Here is a 16,911-nt window from a genome sequence, read left to right as displayed (position 1 = left end):
CTGCTGCCAAGTCATCAGAATGGAGCCGAAGCCACATGTCTCAGTAAAGCCTTGCTTCAAGGAGCACGGTCATTTCTCACCTCATCGGCGCTCCCAGCCATGAGAAGGGAGGGTTGTGTTCGTTTTCTAGAGAGGACAAGTTTGGTGAGGCCCAGCAGGTGAAGTGTCGGAGCTAAGATCGGAGCCAAGATCGGAGCCACATGGGACTTGTGACGGACAAGCACTTCCCCTCAGAGTAACAATTTTCTGGAGCCTCCGCAGGCCCAGACGTCAGCAAAAGTTGGTTAATGAAAGCAGGAATTACAGCTTGCCAATTGGATAAATTAGGAAATTTATTTATATTTCACCATTTAAAAGCCAGAACATAACAAATTTCACTTTCTGGAAAGTCATCTTATTAGAAATACATGAAGTGCACTTAATACAAGGAAATCAGTTTCTTGGTACCACCAGTGAAATGGACACACTCTCATCCATTCCCTCAAATGATAGCTTTGTCAAATTTCCCTCCAAACTTAGACCTCTCACTTCAGGAAGGTCAGAGTGAACTTTTTCCAGAAATGACAGTGAAGACACAGACCTTAACATTTGAGCCCTCCCAAACAGTATCACTTTAGAAAGCATCACTTCGCCCCCGAAGGGCCCTGTCTTTGCTGGGAACTAGACATCTGCCGCCCCTACTGGCAGAGGGAGAGGCCCACCACAGCAGTACACACAGGCCCAAAGCACGCGGTCACTTGCAACCTTAGCCACTGACCAGAGTAACTTTCCGTGCTCAGCGTAGAGAGGTCTGACACAAAAAAGTGAACATAAAGCCACAGGCCTTTTGGTCAATCAAAGGTTCTGCTCCTACAGATTAGACTGACAGCTCGTAGCCCTGTATTTATTAATATTCGTGAAACATGGTGAACTTCATGTTTCTTAAGCTATTAACAAAGCAAGCTTCCAGTAGACAGTTTCCATCAACAAGTGCTCAGAGGAGACATGTTTGGCTTCTGAACAGTGTGTCTTGTCAAAAAGAGACAGCAGGCTGGGATACTAGATTTCCTATAACCTCTGCTTTAGAAGGCAGGTTTTCACACACTGATTTACACGCAGAAACCAGTTTCATAAGGAAACCATTTGCGATAGAAAAGCAATACTCAGTTTAATCTAAGTTACCAAATAAAAGATAAAAAAAACTATAGTATCCACTGGAGCCCCTAAACGTCTTCCTTCTTATTTATCTGAGGACTCCTGCTCGTGCTTCGAGGACAAAAATGTAAGCAGGCTCCGAAAGAGAGAGGTAAACATAACTCAGTCATCTGAAAACACAGCATTAGTCTGAAAATCAGAACCAAAAAGCTACCGCCCTCGCACTGCTCCTAGCTGACCCTCCTCCCCGCTTATGGATAACTGGAGTTTAACTTTCCTAACCTAGAAACACTTATTCTCACTAAAAATGTATGGTTACACCTTATCCTAAAAAGGCACCATGCAGGCATTTAAGACTGAACCAGTTAATTCTAAGGGTGTGTAGGAGTGGTGGGAAAATATCACTAATCAAAACTTCCAGCATCGGATCATGCTAAACCCAGAACATTCACCCTAACAGGCCCTCTGAAACCCTTTCCAAGAGGTAAAACTCCAGCTTTTGGCAAGGAACAAGAATTCCCAGAGGACAGAAGGAGCTCTGTCGGCGACTGGACACACACACACCTCGGGGACAAGGAGAGGAGATGCTGGTCTCATTTGTGCTATTCATGACCCAGGAAAGGTCCTGGCTGGCTCAGAGGACCTGGGAGATGAACACTAGATGGGAGGAACACGTGTGAAACAAGGACAGGTGGAGAAACTGGATTCTCTTCCGGAAGAGGAAGCAGCAGCTCCAGGAAGGAGCTGAGGAGCAGTCAGAGACCAGACACGTGATAGAACAAACAGGAGGGAAGGCCCCAAAGGAAAGGACGGCTCTGACCTGGAGACCTCTTTTCCTGTCAGAAGAGACCCTATGCTAACACCACAGCTCACTTCCAGGTCCGTTGTACATTTAAGGTGTATGAGTCACATGTTCCACGCCTCACACACAATGGAAGCTCTGGAACAGGAGACGAACAGCGGAGTCTGCTCACTGATCGATGATGGAACGCTGCAACACCTGGTTCATCATGTCCTCTTCGTCAACATCGTAATCCTGCGGGCAAAACACAGACACGCGGCTTCAGCACTGGTTACAGCTGCAAAGACTCACGCTCAGTAGGAAAAGCGGTGCAGCCCGGGGACATTGGGCTCTAGAGGTGACCGACCCAGGACCGATTCCGGCTCCAGGATGCAATGCTGGCCACAGAACTGGGGGCAAACTGCTCACTTGATCTCTATGTGCCTCTGCTGCCCCAGCCTGACGACGAAAATCCTGATGGCTCCCTCAGACAGGGACTGTGAAGACCAGAGGGCACGTGCATGGAGTGGGGCACAGGCCAAGTACTCAAAGGGGAGTACACTGGAGTCGTATTTGCCTTTTTGATTCAATGAGGCCGAATTATCTACTTGGGTACAACTTGGGAACCTTATTCCTCTTCACAGCACTAACAAAAAGGACAGTTATTTTGAAATCTGAACCTCAGACGCTCTCTTAGACTGAGAATAAGTATTTTGTGACAACTTAGGAAAGAGTCACGCTTTCATTCTCAGGTCCTGAAATACAGCCGTTAAGACTGAATACTACTCTAAGATCCTCACGACATGTATCTGTAAACAAACCAGCCATTTACTTTGAAAAACAGGTGGCCAAATTCACCCATTACTATTATGCCAAGACAACAGTGGGTCCCTTCAAAACCGCTTAGCTCTTGGGAAAGGATACAAGCTGGATGAACACCTTTGGCAAGTGGATGTGTTTTGTTTGACCTCAAGTCCTTTAAAAAAAATATGTGATACCTCCTACGACATTCTGCCTTCCCAGCTTGCTGGGGCAGGTGGAGGAGACATGCAGTACTATCCCTCTACCTCCACGCGCTAACGATCAGCTGGACCAGACGGGCTGGATACCGAACAGCTTGCGAATCCTCACGAGGACCACTGCCGTTACGGGCCTGGTCCGCGTAAGCATCTGACCTTTGGGATCCTAAACCAGGTTCCGTGAAAAACTACACATACCAAAAGGAAGCAGGAAACATTTTGGGGGAAAAAACCCAGGGAGCGAGCTTTCACTATGTGTCACCGCAGATGACTGGCCAGTTCACCTTCTTAAATACCACACAACAAAGGCTCGGGCCACTCACCGGGTTCACGAGTACGGACCACACAGCTGCTGTTCCAGGGAGCCCATCACACCAGTGACAAAACTCAACGATGGGACCCACAGTTCTCCAGGTAAGAGAAGGGAGATCCTTCCACTGGTCCCCCAGGGAAAGGATCAGGGCCCGGGCTCCAGACTCACCACGAAAGTGTCATAAGAAAACTGGTGCCGGCGCTGGATGTGCTCTATGAAGTTGGCACTGCGGTAGCTGGGGTCCCCCCAGGGCATTGAGGCACATATCGGGCAAACCTTTGAACAAAGAAGCACAGTCTTAGGCACTTGACATCTGAGCTGACCTTAGCCCTCTGTGGCCTGTATCTGGCCTCCTTTCCTCCAGGACAAGCTTTCCTGACACATGGGGTTAGGGCCTGGCCACTCCTTCGTATGCATGTCTGTATCCCAGAGAACAGTCAGCCTCCTCCTCGGGTGAAACAACAGCTGAGAGCGCATAAATGCTTTAGGCACGACACCACCCTTTTCTGACCCCCTTCTGTGACCAAGACATGTGTCAGCCCAGTCGGGGCCTAGACTCTGGCTGTCTGACCCAGCAGACAAAGTGATCCAAAAGCACAAAGAAAACCCAGGAAATGACAGACAAACCGTATCTTGAGGAAGTAAAACACACCCTTCTGCACTGTTTTTACAAAGTCAAAGCTTAGAAGAGAGGGCTGAAAAGCTTTCATGTAAGAAGTCGATTTGGGCTTTGAAAACAGGGATGTATCTGGAAGGACAAAGAGAACATGAAAGGGTGCTCCACAGACGGGCAGTGGCACAGAGGAGAGGCCAGGGGGCAGCAGGATAGGCCAACAGCCAGGTGATCAGTCTGCTTAGAACACAAAATTCAGATACGGACAGAGAGGAGCTGGGCCGGGGGGAGCAGCAGTCAGCTTGGAAATGGAACCCCACTATTTACAAGGAAGATGGGGTGACGAAAGGGGTTGGCAAGAGACTGGTCTGAAATGGTGGAAGACTCCTTTGTGGAAGGAGCTGGGCTGGAAGCCGCAGCTATGGGGCTGGAAGGTGCGTCAGGTCCAGAGACTAATAAGCAGGAGATGGCTCCCAATGGGAAGGGCTGAAACATTAACAGGTAAGGAGTTTGTAGATGGAAAGGAGACAGAACAGAGGGCCAACAGCTGGTAGAAGAGAGGCTTCAACAGAGACAAAAGAACCAGAAGGATTTCAGAAAGCCAAAAGAGGGGGGAAAAAGAGAAAATTAGGTTGCAGTACCAGAAACCAGAGTACTCTAGCACTATCAAATTTATGAGTGCACTTAATTAACCTTTAACCAAATTAACCCAGATCTAAGACAATATTTTATAAACACAGGCAAAGATGTGTTCAAAATTTATGTCTGGGGGCGCCTGGGTGGCTCAGTGGGTTAAGCCTTTGCCTTTGGCTCAAGTCATGATCCCAGGGTCCTGGGATTGAGTCCCGCAATGGGCTCTCTGCTTGGCTGGGAGCCTACTTCCACCTCTCTCTCTCTGCCTGCCTCTCTGTCCACTTGTGATCTATGCCAGTCAAATAAATAAAATCTTTAAAAATAAAATGTATGTCTGCACTGTAAAACTTAGCATGCAACAGAACTTCCAACCTACAGAAAAGCAGGTAATACTTTGATGACCTGTCCCTTATCCCCAACACCTAGATTTTAGTTTGGCACACTTATTTTGGCAAAAAATGAGGCATATGAAAGAAAGACACGCTATCTCACCCGGGTTCCAGTACTGGCTCTGCAGCTCACCAGCTCTACAACACAGTCAAGCCACTTGGCTTGGACGGCACACAAACTTCGTTTATTCCCTTCTAAAAACTACTGGACAGGATGGCGGTAGGAAATGAATCCCAGTCTCTACATTTTACTTAACATCCGTTATCATTCTTGTAATTATCAAAATAGTTAAGCTTGTCTGGCAAACTTTAACAGAAAATGTGCAGTGGGGGCAGGTGGGTAGTGTTTGTGTGTCTTTCACACTTGCCCTTGAGTGACCGATTGGTCATTAAGAATCACGGGGGCGCCTGGGTGGCTCAGCGGGTTAAGCCTCTGCCTTCGGCTCAGGTCATGATCCCAGGGTCCTGGGATCGAGCCCCACATTGGGCTCTCTGCTCTGCAGGGAGCCTGCTTCCTCCTCTCTCTCTGTCTGCCTCTCTGCCTAGTTGTGATCTCTCTCTGTCAAATAAATAAAATATTTAAAAAAAAAAAAAAGAATCACAACTAGGGCACCTGGGTGGCTCAGTGGGTTAAAGCCTCTGCCTTCGGCTCAGGTCATGATCCCAGGGTCCTGGGATCGAGCCCCCCATCGGGCTCTCTGCTCCGCGGGGAGCCTGCTTCCTCCTCTCTCTCTGCCTGCCTCTCTGCCTAGTTGTGATTTCTCTCTGTCAAATAAATAAAATATTTAGGAAAAAAAAAAAAAGAATCACAACTAAAGGGGCGCCTGGGTGGCTCAGTGAGTTAAGCCTCTGCCTTTGGCTCAGGTCATGATCTCAGGGTCCTGGGATCGAGCCCCACATTAGGCTCTCTGCTCAGCAGGGAGCCTGCTTCCTCCTCTCTCTTTGCATGCTTCTCTGCCTACTTGTGACCTCTCTGTCAAATAAATAAAATCTTTTTAAAAAAAAAAAAAAGAAAAAAAAGAATCACAACTAAAACATCTTGGAAGGAAGAGCTGAAACCCTGGCTTCAGGTATTTTGCACAGAACATAACTCTCATCTTGCCCGCTGTGGCCAAAGAATGCGCACTGCGAAGCTACTCTGGCATCACGGAGAAACAACAGGTTCGACGCCCATTTCAGGTTGGCATCTGCCTACAGAAATTTCCAAAGTCATCTATGTAATAAAGATATAAATGTCAGAAAGACAAATATTAGCATCAAGCGGTGAGGTTATTTTTGAGAACAATCAATCCTCTGTGAGTGATCTCTCATGAGAGGCTGGCAGGTCACCATAGTGTGGAGTTTTGAGTTTTAGATCAGGTTTACTTCTATTAAATAAAAATGGCAAATGGCAACATAATGCATTTACCATATCCCAACAGAATAAAATGCAAGAATGTAAAGAAATACTGGGAACTAATGACATCGAAGGGAGCCGGAAAACTGGGGGAAGGGGCCAGAGAGACACTTTTTACACCATGAACGGACTACACACAAAGAAAATGTATTTAAAAAATTGCAAAGACGGGGTGGGGGTGCCTGGGTGGCTCAGTCAGTCAAGTGTCTGTCTGCTTTTGGCTCAGGTCATGATCCCAGGGTCCTGGGATCAAGCCCTCTCCCTCTCCCTCTGCAGCTCCCCCTGCTTGTGCATCCACTCTCTGTGTCAAATAAATAAATAAAATCTTAAGAAGAAGAAAAAAATGCAAAGAAATGACAGAAAGCAAGGTCTTAGTAAGTCAGCTGGGACCACAGAGAACATGACTCAGAAAGGGTGGAGGCTGAATCTGGAGGGGAGGAAAAAAAAAAACAGGTTCAAAGAGCAGCAGCCGGAAAACAACAAGCTTGAGGGAAAAGATCAACTGAACATTATCTAGGGAGAGAAGAGATCGAGTATTCCTCTCACCAAGGAGCCAAGGAAGATGGGCATGTCTGCAGGAAAACAAATCAGGCATGGGCAGACAGCAAAGCTGAGGTAAGAGGAGACAAGACACAGGGCAGGGTAAGCTGCAGGAGCAGGGTTAACTCTTACTTTGGGCTGGGCCCTCTGCTCAGTCCTCCGTGTGAGCCTGAGGACCCCGGCAGGGCCAGACTTGGAAAGGAGCCTTTTCCTCAACACAAAAAGGAACATTAAGGACAAGGAATAAGGGCTGCAAATTCATGTGCTCACAGGGCCCAGATCAGTAAGGCACATGAGCGAAGGAGGACAGATGTAAGCCCATCCCATCTAGAGGGGCAGCGACTACTCTAAGCCAGTTGACTCTTGCCAGAACTTCCAGTTTCTCAAGTGCAGAGTATCAAGACAGAGAATCTTCTGGTTTTCAAAGGTTAAAAAGGAAGGTAAAATGTGTATAGTCCAGACATATCCCATAGACTGCCAATCTGTGACCTCAGAGGTAGATCAGAGAGTTCCTGAGACAGGAGGAGGAAGAGAGAAGAAAGGAATTCGCACCTGATACTCTGAACTCAGTTAAAAGCAGGATTCAGTGTTACCTGGAAAAGATGAGGACGGTTCATGCCAGGAACTTAATGCAAACAGAATCCCCAGAACAGTTACCAGAGACCATGTGTGCCTAGCAGCAACATGGCCTGGCTGAAAATGACTTACAATGAACCGAGCTTGCCAGGTTCCCTAATGAGGAGTGTTGGGAAAAGCTGACAAGAGGGAATTTATCTGTCAAATCTGTCACAGCACAACAGTAAGAACTCAGGGAGCCCCATGTAAAACGTGGCTGTACTAACTGGAATGTGACGTGGTAAGACTAGAGAAGACCTAATGTATCCTCCAAAAGGTCAGGTATCTTAAAATTTGCAACAAAACAAAACAAACAAACAAAAAAAGAATGCCACCAGGCCTAATCCTATTCACAAAAGCTCATGCACATCCTAAAGTCCATGCATCACCTTTTAAGGCAAGGGAGCTGAAGTGTGACCAAAGAACCAAGTATACAGTTCAGGAGAACAGTCTGAGATAAATGGAAACTGAAAAAAACTATGGAAGAGGCTGTATCAAGACCTAGCCTGTCGGGGCACCTTGGTGGCTCAGTGGGTTGAGCCTCTACCTTTGGCTCAGGTCATGATCTCAGGGGGCTCTATGCTCAGCAGGGAGCCTGCTTCCCCCACCCCTGCCCACTTCTCTGCCTACTTGTGATTTCTCTGTCAAATAAACAAATAAAATCTTTAAAAAAAAAAAAAAAAAAAGACCTAGTCTGTCAATGACATTAAGAGGCAAGGGGGCACCTGGCTGGCTCAGTCAGTGGAGTGTGTGATTCTTAATCTCGGGATTGTGAGTTCAAGCTCCACATTGGGCACAGAGCTTACTTGGGAGGAAAAAAGAGGAAGGGGTAATCCTGCTGACATGGACCACATCCAAACATTAAAACAAAACAGAACTACATGCCAGTCTGCCATCAGTTACAAGACTGATAAGCACTTTCCTAATAATTTCATACACACTGTTTCTCCACAACACTAACTACTCTCAAGCGGAAAATGGTAGCATTACAGAGGACAAACCTCACGGATGCCAAGGGATCCAAGGTAACATTACCAACCACAGGGCCAACAGATACCATGTGACCCCTGATGTGGCACCCGGAGGACACATGGCTTATGGAATGATGAGAAATCAAACACAAATTGAAGGACATCTTACAAAACAACTGGCTTGTCCTCTTTAAAAATGTCAAGGTGGGGCGCCTGGGTGGCTCAGTGGGTTAAGCCGCTGCCTTCGGCTCGGGTCATGATCTCAGGTCCTGGGATCGAGTCCCGCATCGGGCTCTCTGCTCAGCAGGGAGCCTGCTTCCCTCTCTCTCTCTGCCTGCCTCTCTGTCTACCTGTGATCTCTCTCTGTCAAATGAATAAATAAATAAATAAAAATAAAAATGTCAAGGTAATGCAAGGCGAAGAAAAGCCAAGCACTAGAGACATGACAGCTACATGAAGCACAAAGATCCAGGATTTGGGGGCAGAATAATACTGCTATGAAGGATATTACAATTAGTAAAATTTCAGGGTATTCCACTTTTTTTTTTTTTTTTTTTTAAAGTAATCTCTATGGCCAACATGGGGCCTGAACTCACAACCCTGGGAACAGGGATCACATGCTCTACCGAGACTGAGCCAGCCAGGCGGCTCTACAATTGTTAAAATTTAAACATGAATTCGCTATTAGATATTAAATTATGTCAATGTTACATTTCCTGAGTGTGACAAACACAAAAATGTGATTTTGTAAGGAAATGTTATTGTTCTTAGGAGATAACACGCTGAAGTGAGTAGGAACACAAAGTCATGATATCTTATTACTGAATGGTTAGCAAAAAATATGTACGTATAGAATATCACTAAGCAAACAGGGTAAAATGTTATTAATCCGTGAATCTAGGTGAAGGGCAGACAGGCGTTCACTGTACTAATCCTGTTCATTTTTCTGTAAGTTTGACTTTTTTTCATAAAAAGGAAAACAACAAAACCTAGTTCCTCTTACCACAGATTTGGTATCCGTGCTATGGGATAACTTGCAGTGTTCCACTAGTCCCTCTTGATCAAAGTTCTTCTCGGGACAATAAGGACAAGGAAATGTGTAACGGTTTGGGACATTCCTGGAAGATAAAGGGCAGGAAAAAAAAACTTCTCTGTGAGTACTTTTCCACACTTCATCCACTGGACCCCCCCAAAAAAGGTACAACATTCAATGTGTTATGACAGGGATTCTGACAATTACTTCAGAATCAGGTCAAGTGTTGAAAGTAACAGCAGGGCTAATGGAGTGAGCAACAGAGTCCTCCACACCCCACCCCCAAAACAAAAACTGACATCAGGTGTAGCCAGGTTAGCAATTATACCTCCACTTTCCCAAACTCCTACAACTAAACCCTTGAACATGCCAAGTGTCCACTGTCCTCATAGCAACAGCTAACCTCTGCCTAAGGGAGTGCTTTGAGTCATTTACCTTGGCTGAAGGGAGGCATCCTTGGTGGTGGCCTTCACACCTTCCATGATGTAATTCTGGTATTTGGAACAGGTAACCACGTGGGCCCGGATCTTGGACAGTAAAAACTTGGACAGGAAGAATCAGAGCCCATAAGTTAGTCAGGGCCAACAGAGTCCCAAAGCAAGGTTAAGATGAAAACCAGGCCTGTACCACCTTGGCAAACAATCTCACCAGACCCCTGGCTACACTGACAGGGGCTGAAAGCACGTTTGTTGCAGGGTATTCGTTAATACCAAGGCGGATGTCTGACTTGCCCAACCCAGGACAACTGCTTCAACTCAAATATCTCTTCTAGAAGTTTGCTTTTATTCAAGGTATGCCCTCTGCTCACAGACTCCAAACCCAGGGAAGATTTCAAAGTTTTCCACATAGTGTTTAAACTAGTCTCCTCACAGCAAGCCAAGAACCACTTTCATTATGCGCAGCAGTAAAAAAGTAATCATTTAAGTAAAAGAGATAAAGACCAGCAATTTTAATTAAAGTACAGAATGCCAGATAGTGAAAAATGATCTTTAAAAAAACAAAAACAAAAACAGAAATCTGAGTTTTATTTCTCTTATAAAATTTAGTCTTTGCAAGATGGAAAGAGAAAGAAAACCTAGAGGAGAATGCGTCCTCGCAGGTGTTCCAAAAGGAAAGAAAAAGCATAAGGAATGAAGAGGAGAAATAAAGGGAAGATAAACATTTCTGGAGGTTTAGGACACTTGGAAATGCAATACAATCACTGATCTTTAAAAATGGAGAAAAATCAAAAGTATACAGGAAAAAAAAACCCCATCATGCATGCATAAAGATAAAGTAACGGGTAATTTCATTTTAATATCCTGAGTTTCAAAATTAAAGGAAACCACGAGAAAAAAAAGAAAGCTTTGTTACTTGAGCTCTGGCTTACCATAATGCTCCTTTCCGTCTTACCTCCAGCTAAAGAACTTGACTTCAGACCATCAACCAAAGAGCTCCCAATTAAAAGGGATGGGAAATAGCCCTATTCAGAATGATAACCACTTGGTACCCCTAGTGCTAAATCACTCTGAAAGGATGGAAATAAGGAATATCCATTCACGACCATCCATACTAATGTGGTTAAAGAAATGAAACTGACATGTCTAGCAAGTGAATTTTCATTAAGTGAAAAAATTTTTTAAAGTGAGAAAAAGTTCTAGAATTATATAGTATGCTCCTATTTTGTAAAATTCCTACACAGGTGTTTGTAAAAACCTTATGTGTATTTGTCAAAGCGCAGAAAATGTTTTGCCCTTCTAAATTAAATCACTTTTCAAGAGGTAATCTCTGGAGTAAGGAACAAACCTACATTATTTTGTGTTTGTACAGTCCAAAATAAACAAAATCATGATTTCAAAACCTCTAAGGCTGTATCTCTTAGGAAATAAAACAGTAGTATTTCTCCTTTATACAGATACTGAAATAAATACATTTGATTCTACTATGATTATATAAAAGAGCATGGATGCAGTTCAAATGTTAAGTATTGCTCTTACAAACATGTAATTTCATAATGACCTTTATGTCATGATTTTTCCCTATCAAGTACTAAAAACTTCAAATATCTTTCATGTCCATAATGATATAGATTGTAACATTTCCCCTTGAACTCACGACAGCAGGTAGCTTTTCTGAGACACTGATCTCATTTTATATTTTAAAAAACTAAGAAATAGCATCCTACCATTATAGCCATAATGCTTTGGGAAGGTGGCTCTTTTATAGGGGAAGAAACTGGGATAACTAACTCCTATGGTTTTCAAAGCTACAATACATAATACACTAAACGAACTCTTAAAAAAAACAAAGTAAAGCAATATGGTCACTAAAATGAAACAGCACAGCCATTGCCACTGATAACTAGCATGCACACGTGCTGTTAGTCACCCAGTCAGGCTCTAACTTCAGAAACAACGTGGCAACAGCTCTGCGTTTTACTCCCTCTCGTCACAGAAAGACACTGACTCTTCCATTTTACTTCCACATACATTTTTACGGCAGCCATGGCAAGAAGTCTCTGTGCTCTCAATCTGCCGCTCGAGCTCCGCAGCTCGGACGCCAGGGGCCAGAGCGCTGCGACACACCCCACAGACAGGCTTCTTCGGCTTCAGACATTCCTGCAGGCATGCAGAGCAAAAGCTAGAACAAGACACACAGAGAACCAGCGTCATGCATTGTGGAGACAAGACAACAAAAATGGATCAACTTTTAAAAAGACATCAATGAATAATGGATTATAAAAACATACTGCTCCCTCTTCCTGATTCAAATACTGAGTCCTCCCCGGCCTGAAATGGGGTGGGGGGAGTGTCCTGCCAAAAACACACATGTCCACCAACAGAAACAAACACGAACTGTCAAGACACACAGTGAAAGGTGTTGTGGCACAGTCTTCAAACCTTAGCGCTGGCCACTGAGGGATCTTGGTGGGGTTTCCTGAACCTCGGTTTCTCCTCTATGAAATGGGGATGATGGTAGCCACCTCTGGGATTACTGGGATGTTACACATGCAGCAAGAGCCTCAGTCCAGTGTCAAGCACCACCAACAGGAGGCGCTATCCTTAGAGGTGAGGGTAAAGCGCTATGAGAAGAGGAAGACCAGACCACCTCGCTGTGACCCAGAGGAGGACAGGGCTGGTAAGTCTTCAGAGGCAGCATTCACGAAACAGCTTTAAAAGAGCTCCACTGGCAGAGGTAAGTAAGAATATTCCAGGCACATAGACTTAAAAATCCATGAGGCACCTAAGGAAATAAAAGTCTAACCCCTTTCCTCATGAACGGTAGGAACCTAGATGTTTAAAGATATCAACAAGGCCAAGTCCGAGTTTTAGAAAAATAGCTGAGGTTATCAGGGATGAGAGTTGTTGGTTTTCAATTTTTTTTTTTTTTTTTTTTTAGGTGAGAAAAGACAGGAGCCGTGAAGTAGAAACCAAACAGCTGGCTAAGGCAAGGAATTCTAATGGCCTAAGACAACAGAGAATTAACTCAAGAAATGATTCAGAGTGGAGTCAGTAGGACTTGGGAACTCACTGAATTTGGAGAAGGAAAAGTCAAAGAATACCAAGTTTCTATCCTGAAGCCTATGCAGGGAGTGATGCTGAGCGGTGGTCCACAGTGAGAGAGGATAACTCGGCATGAAAACAGCCTGGCTACACACCCAACAGGTTTAAGGTAAGATTAAAAAAAAAAAAAAAACCCGCCAGGAAGAACTCAGGAAAGCTAACCTGTGCACTGACAAATTTTTACTGTCTCTAAGGATTTTCTTTCTTTTTGTCATAAAACTGGATGTTAACACTGTCACACAAAACAGACCAGTCTGGGACAGGGTTAAGTCTAGTGATTCACCACTGAGAGCACAGTGGAGAAGTAAACAAAATCCCTGTCTTCTTGATGCTTATATTCCAAAGTGGAGAAAGACACAAATGTTAATTCTGACAGCGATTAAGTATAGGAAGGAAATAAAACGAGCAGAGATCCGCCGAGGTGGATGATACTGAGCTTCTTTAAGAAGGCGATATTTGAGCTAAGACCTAAAACTAGGAGGAGACAGTCACCCAGACCTGGACACAAAGAGTTCCACAAAGAGACTATATACGAAGTACAAAGGGAGTTCTAAAAAGCAGAAAGGGAGCCCTGTGGGACCACGATGGCTAGACCATGGGGAGAGGACAAGTGATTAGGTTGGAGAGGCAGACAGGGCCCTTGCAGGCACCATTTATTGTAACTCTTCTCAAAGGCAGATCACAAGAGGAACCCAAGACAGCAGAGGTCCCAGAGAAACCAAGCCCAGCTGGTAGAAAAAAGCAGCTTTAAGTTTTCAAGCACACACCAGGTACAGCTCGCTGACCAAACGTTCACCAGCCACTTTGTGCCTGAGTCATGCCCACCATGCAAGCCTGCTTTTAAACAGTCCCCGAGTCTTGGGCTTGCTTTCGGTTTCTCTTTCCTTTTTCACAGGTCTTGATCTAGTTCAGCCTTCTCTTGGGCTTCCAGCCACCTGCCCTTCTGCAGCTATATTCCACTTAACTGGAAGGACACAGTCATTCAGGGCTTGAAATAAAGTTTTATAAAAACTCAATGCCTCACCCAGCGAAAGCTACAAGGATGCTGGTTTCCAAGCATGAATGTTAGCAAAAATCTGCCACTAACTAGGCTCAGCAAAAAAAAGCACTTGGCTGGAACTAAGGAGGACTTGTGCTGCCCTCACAGAGGTGCATCCATCTGTCTTTTATCAGCACGAACTGATGAACACATGGACCAGGACGGTGAGTACAGAAAACAGCCAAGAAACCCAGTACTGCCCCTTGACCTCCGACCCAGGAAAGGATCATGTGGCTCAAGGAAATCTCAACTTCTGCTGCTCTTCCACCGGTAAACTGTGCTGGGTCAAGCCTCTTTATAAACATTAATTGTTAATGAAATCCAATGAATTAATCCAAAATCAGGTAAAAGTAGTGAGGGCTGATCCAAGGAAAAGATGACTCAATGAGAACACTATCTAGCCGCCACCACCAATTTCTTAGGTCACCCATCCATTCATTACCCGATCACTCCCAAACACATCCGTTTGATCCCTATAATACCCTCCCACTGCATACTGAATTTTCACAATAGTTCTAACACTTGTTAGCCTAATGTATCATCAATTCACTGGACTGTAAACTTTGAGGGCAGAATCACCTTGTTTCTCACTATGCCCCAAGAACCTGGCACACGGTGGGCATACACATATTTTAGTGTGTTGAATGTAAGACTGGAAGATGGAAGCTTAGACACTGTGCCAGGCACTAGGGATACAGAAAGGGGCAACACAGATATGGACACTGCCCTCATGATTCCTAAGTTCAGCTCTCCGCAACGAAGAAGGGGAGGAAGGAAGTCCCGGGAGTGAAACAGGGAAGTAATTTAAGTAGGAATGATGATAAGGGAAGTAAGTTAAACTGGGACTTGAAGTCCGGAAAGGATTTGGGGTAGGTGGCAGGGAAGTGCAGATGGGGCAGGAAGCGTTCCAGGCTAACTGAACCCCAAGTGGGAACAGCCTAAAGCTAGAAAGAACTTAGAGTACCTGAAGAAGCAAAAAGCGGTCAGTGTGGCTGGGGAGCCCTTGCCAGGTGCCAAATTACTTCCTGGGCTGGCAAGGAAACACCTGCAGTTCATCTGGGGAAGAGTTAGACAATGGTGAGTCTGCCCTACGTGAGCTTCAGTCCCCTCACCTGCAAAATGGCTGTCAACCCTCTTCCCCTGCAGTACTGCTAGAGGAGGAAAAATACCTGTGACCCAGCAGGAGCCTGTCGCGTCTACTCTCCAACAAAGCTGTCCTAAAACCAATGCCAAGATAATGCCCAAGATAAGCACTGCGGGAGGTCACTGAGGAAAAGCCAACACCCAGCAGCAAGAAGTAGCCACATTTTCTACAGTTCTTTCAGCTTAGATGTTTGTATGTCTTGATGGAGCAAGGCTTAGATTCAAATCCCGCCAACCTCAAGGCACGTAGCCAGCCTAAAGTCTGTACTGGTCACACCCCTCTCCTTTAACCGTCACAACCAATGCATCAGCAACCTGCAGGCCCTGGAGGCTTAATTTCAAACAAAATGCAGCAAACCCCGTACAAAGTAGGAATACTAAAAAGAGCTATCTGCAACTCCCAACCCCTTTCACAGTTAATGGCAGACCGGTGAAATCTATTATCAAGACTTCCCTTTTGTTCTTTTAGTCTAGTTCAGCGTTTTTCCAACTTCAGTGCACATTCGAATTACTTGGTAGAGCTGGATACACGACGCCATACGTGCACAAATTATTCAAGAGAAACCGTGGCTGTCCTCCAAGGTCCGACTTTATTTTTTTAGGTAAACTCTACGCCCAACGTGGGGCTCGAACTGACGACCCCAAGATCACAAGTCACACGCTCTACCGAATGAGCCGGCCAGGAGCCCCACCAAGGGCCAACCTGAGACCCTACCTAATCCCCAGCAGGGTGCGACTCCACCATCACGAGTGAGGAGCCTGACAGGCCGCCTGGAACACAGTAGGAGCTCAACAAACCGCGGAATACTTGGAAGTGAGAAGAGCGCCCCGCCGACTTCCACCGACCTTCAGGAGCTCCGGAGGGCCCGGGGAAAAGAATCCTCCAGACCGGTCCTAGCGCTTCCGCCCCAGACACTCCCCGCCGCACCCCTCCTAATCAGGCTGCCCCGCGACCGGACCCCGGCTCGCCCCTTACACGTGACCGCAGGGCACTTGCACCGGCTTCTCATACACCTCTAAACACACGGGACACGTAAAGCGGCCCAGCGGGTCGGCCTCCGCTGCGGGCCCAGCCAGCTGCGCACCACCCTCACGGTCCTGCTGTTGCGCCGCCATCTTCCTGCCGCGCAGAGCGGCGCAACGGCGGCCGAGAAGGAGGAGCCCGCGGGGGCGGGGCGAGGTACGCGGCTGGCACGCGCGCTGGGGGCGGGGCTTGCGGCCAGCCGGGGCGGGGCAAAGGCGGGACCCTGAGCGGTGAGGGGCGCTCGGGGCGTGGCTTGTGGAAAGGGCGCGTGGATGGGATGGGACTTGTGAGTGGGCCACGCCTCCTGTCCCCCTCTCCTTTCCTCCTCCCTCTCCTCCCCCGACTGACAGGAGAAGGGCGAAGCCGAGGGAAATCTGGAAAATACGGCAGTCAGATCCAGACACCTGCAGAACTGGAGCAGGCTGTGTTTCAGCCACTGTTTCCTCAATTTAAATCATTACAATTACTTAATATTTCATCCCAAATCGACTTGCCTTTGGTTTAAACTTAGGCAAACACATTTCATTAAAAAAATTGGGTTTTTTAGGCAAACAAATTTTAAAGGGAGCTATACTCCCTGAGCTACGAATAGAAAATAATCATTTATTTCTAAGAGCACTGTAAAAATACAGTGGAAACAAGACAGCATTATTAATTCATGCCGGTTACTCTTGATACTGAAAAGGGAGATCAGCCGTTACGAGAGGTGTTGAAGACAGGCTGTGG

The 16,911-nt window shown here is 46.0% G+C and overlaps 1 protein-coding gene across 1 annotated transcript; it reads right to left on the bottom strand.

The window, feature by feature from the left end:
- Positions 1-314: 314 nt before the first annotated feature.
- RNF114 (ring finger protein 114) lies at positions 315-16,313 on the bottom strand. Its single transcript, XM_045981220.1, has 6 exons — positions 16,138-16,313; positions 11,906-12,056; positions 9,873-9,979; positions 9,408-9,522; positions 3,416-3,523; positions 315-2,170 (listed from the first exon to the last, which is right to left on the bottom strand). Exons 1-6 carry the CDS (start codon positions 16,275-16,277, stop codon positions 2,105-2,107), a joined length of 687 nt encoding a protein of 228 aa, XP_045837176.1. The 5' UTR covers positions 16,278-16,313; the 3' UTR covers positions 315-2,104.
- Positions 16,314-16,911: the final 598 nt, after the last annotated feature.

The sequence above is a fragment of the Meles meles genome, chromosome 16, assembly GCF_922984935.1.
Source record: "Meles meles chromosome 16, mMelMel3.1 paternal haplotype, whole genome shotgun sequence".
Lineage (NCBI taxonomy): Eukaryota > Metazoa > Chordata > Mammalia > Carnivora > Mustelidae > Meles > Meles meles.
Note: the sequence above shows the minus strand (reverse complement) of the source record. Positions and strands in the feature narration are given on the sequence as shown.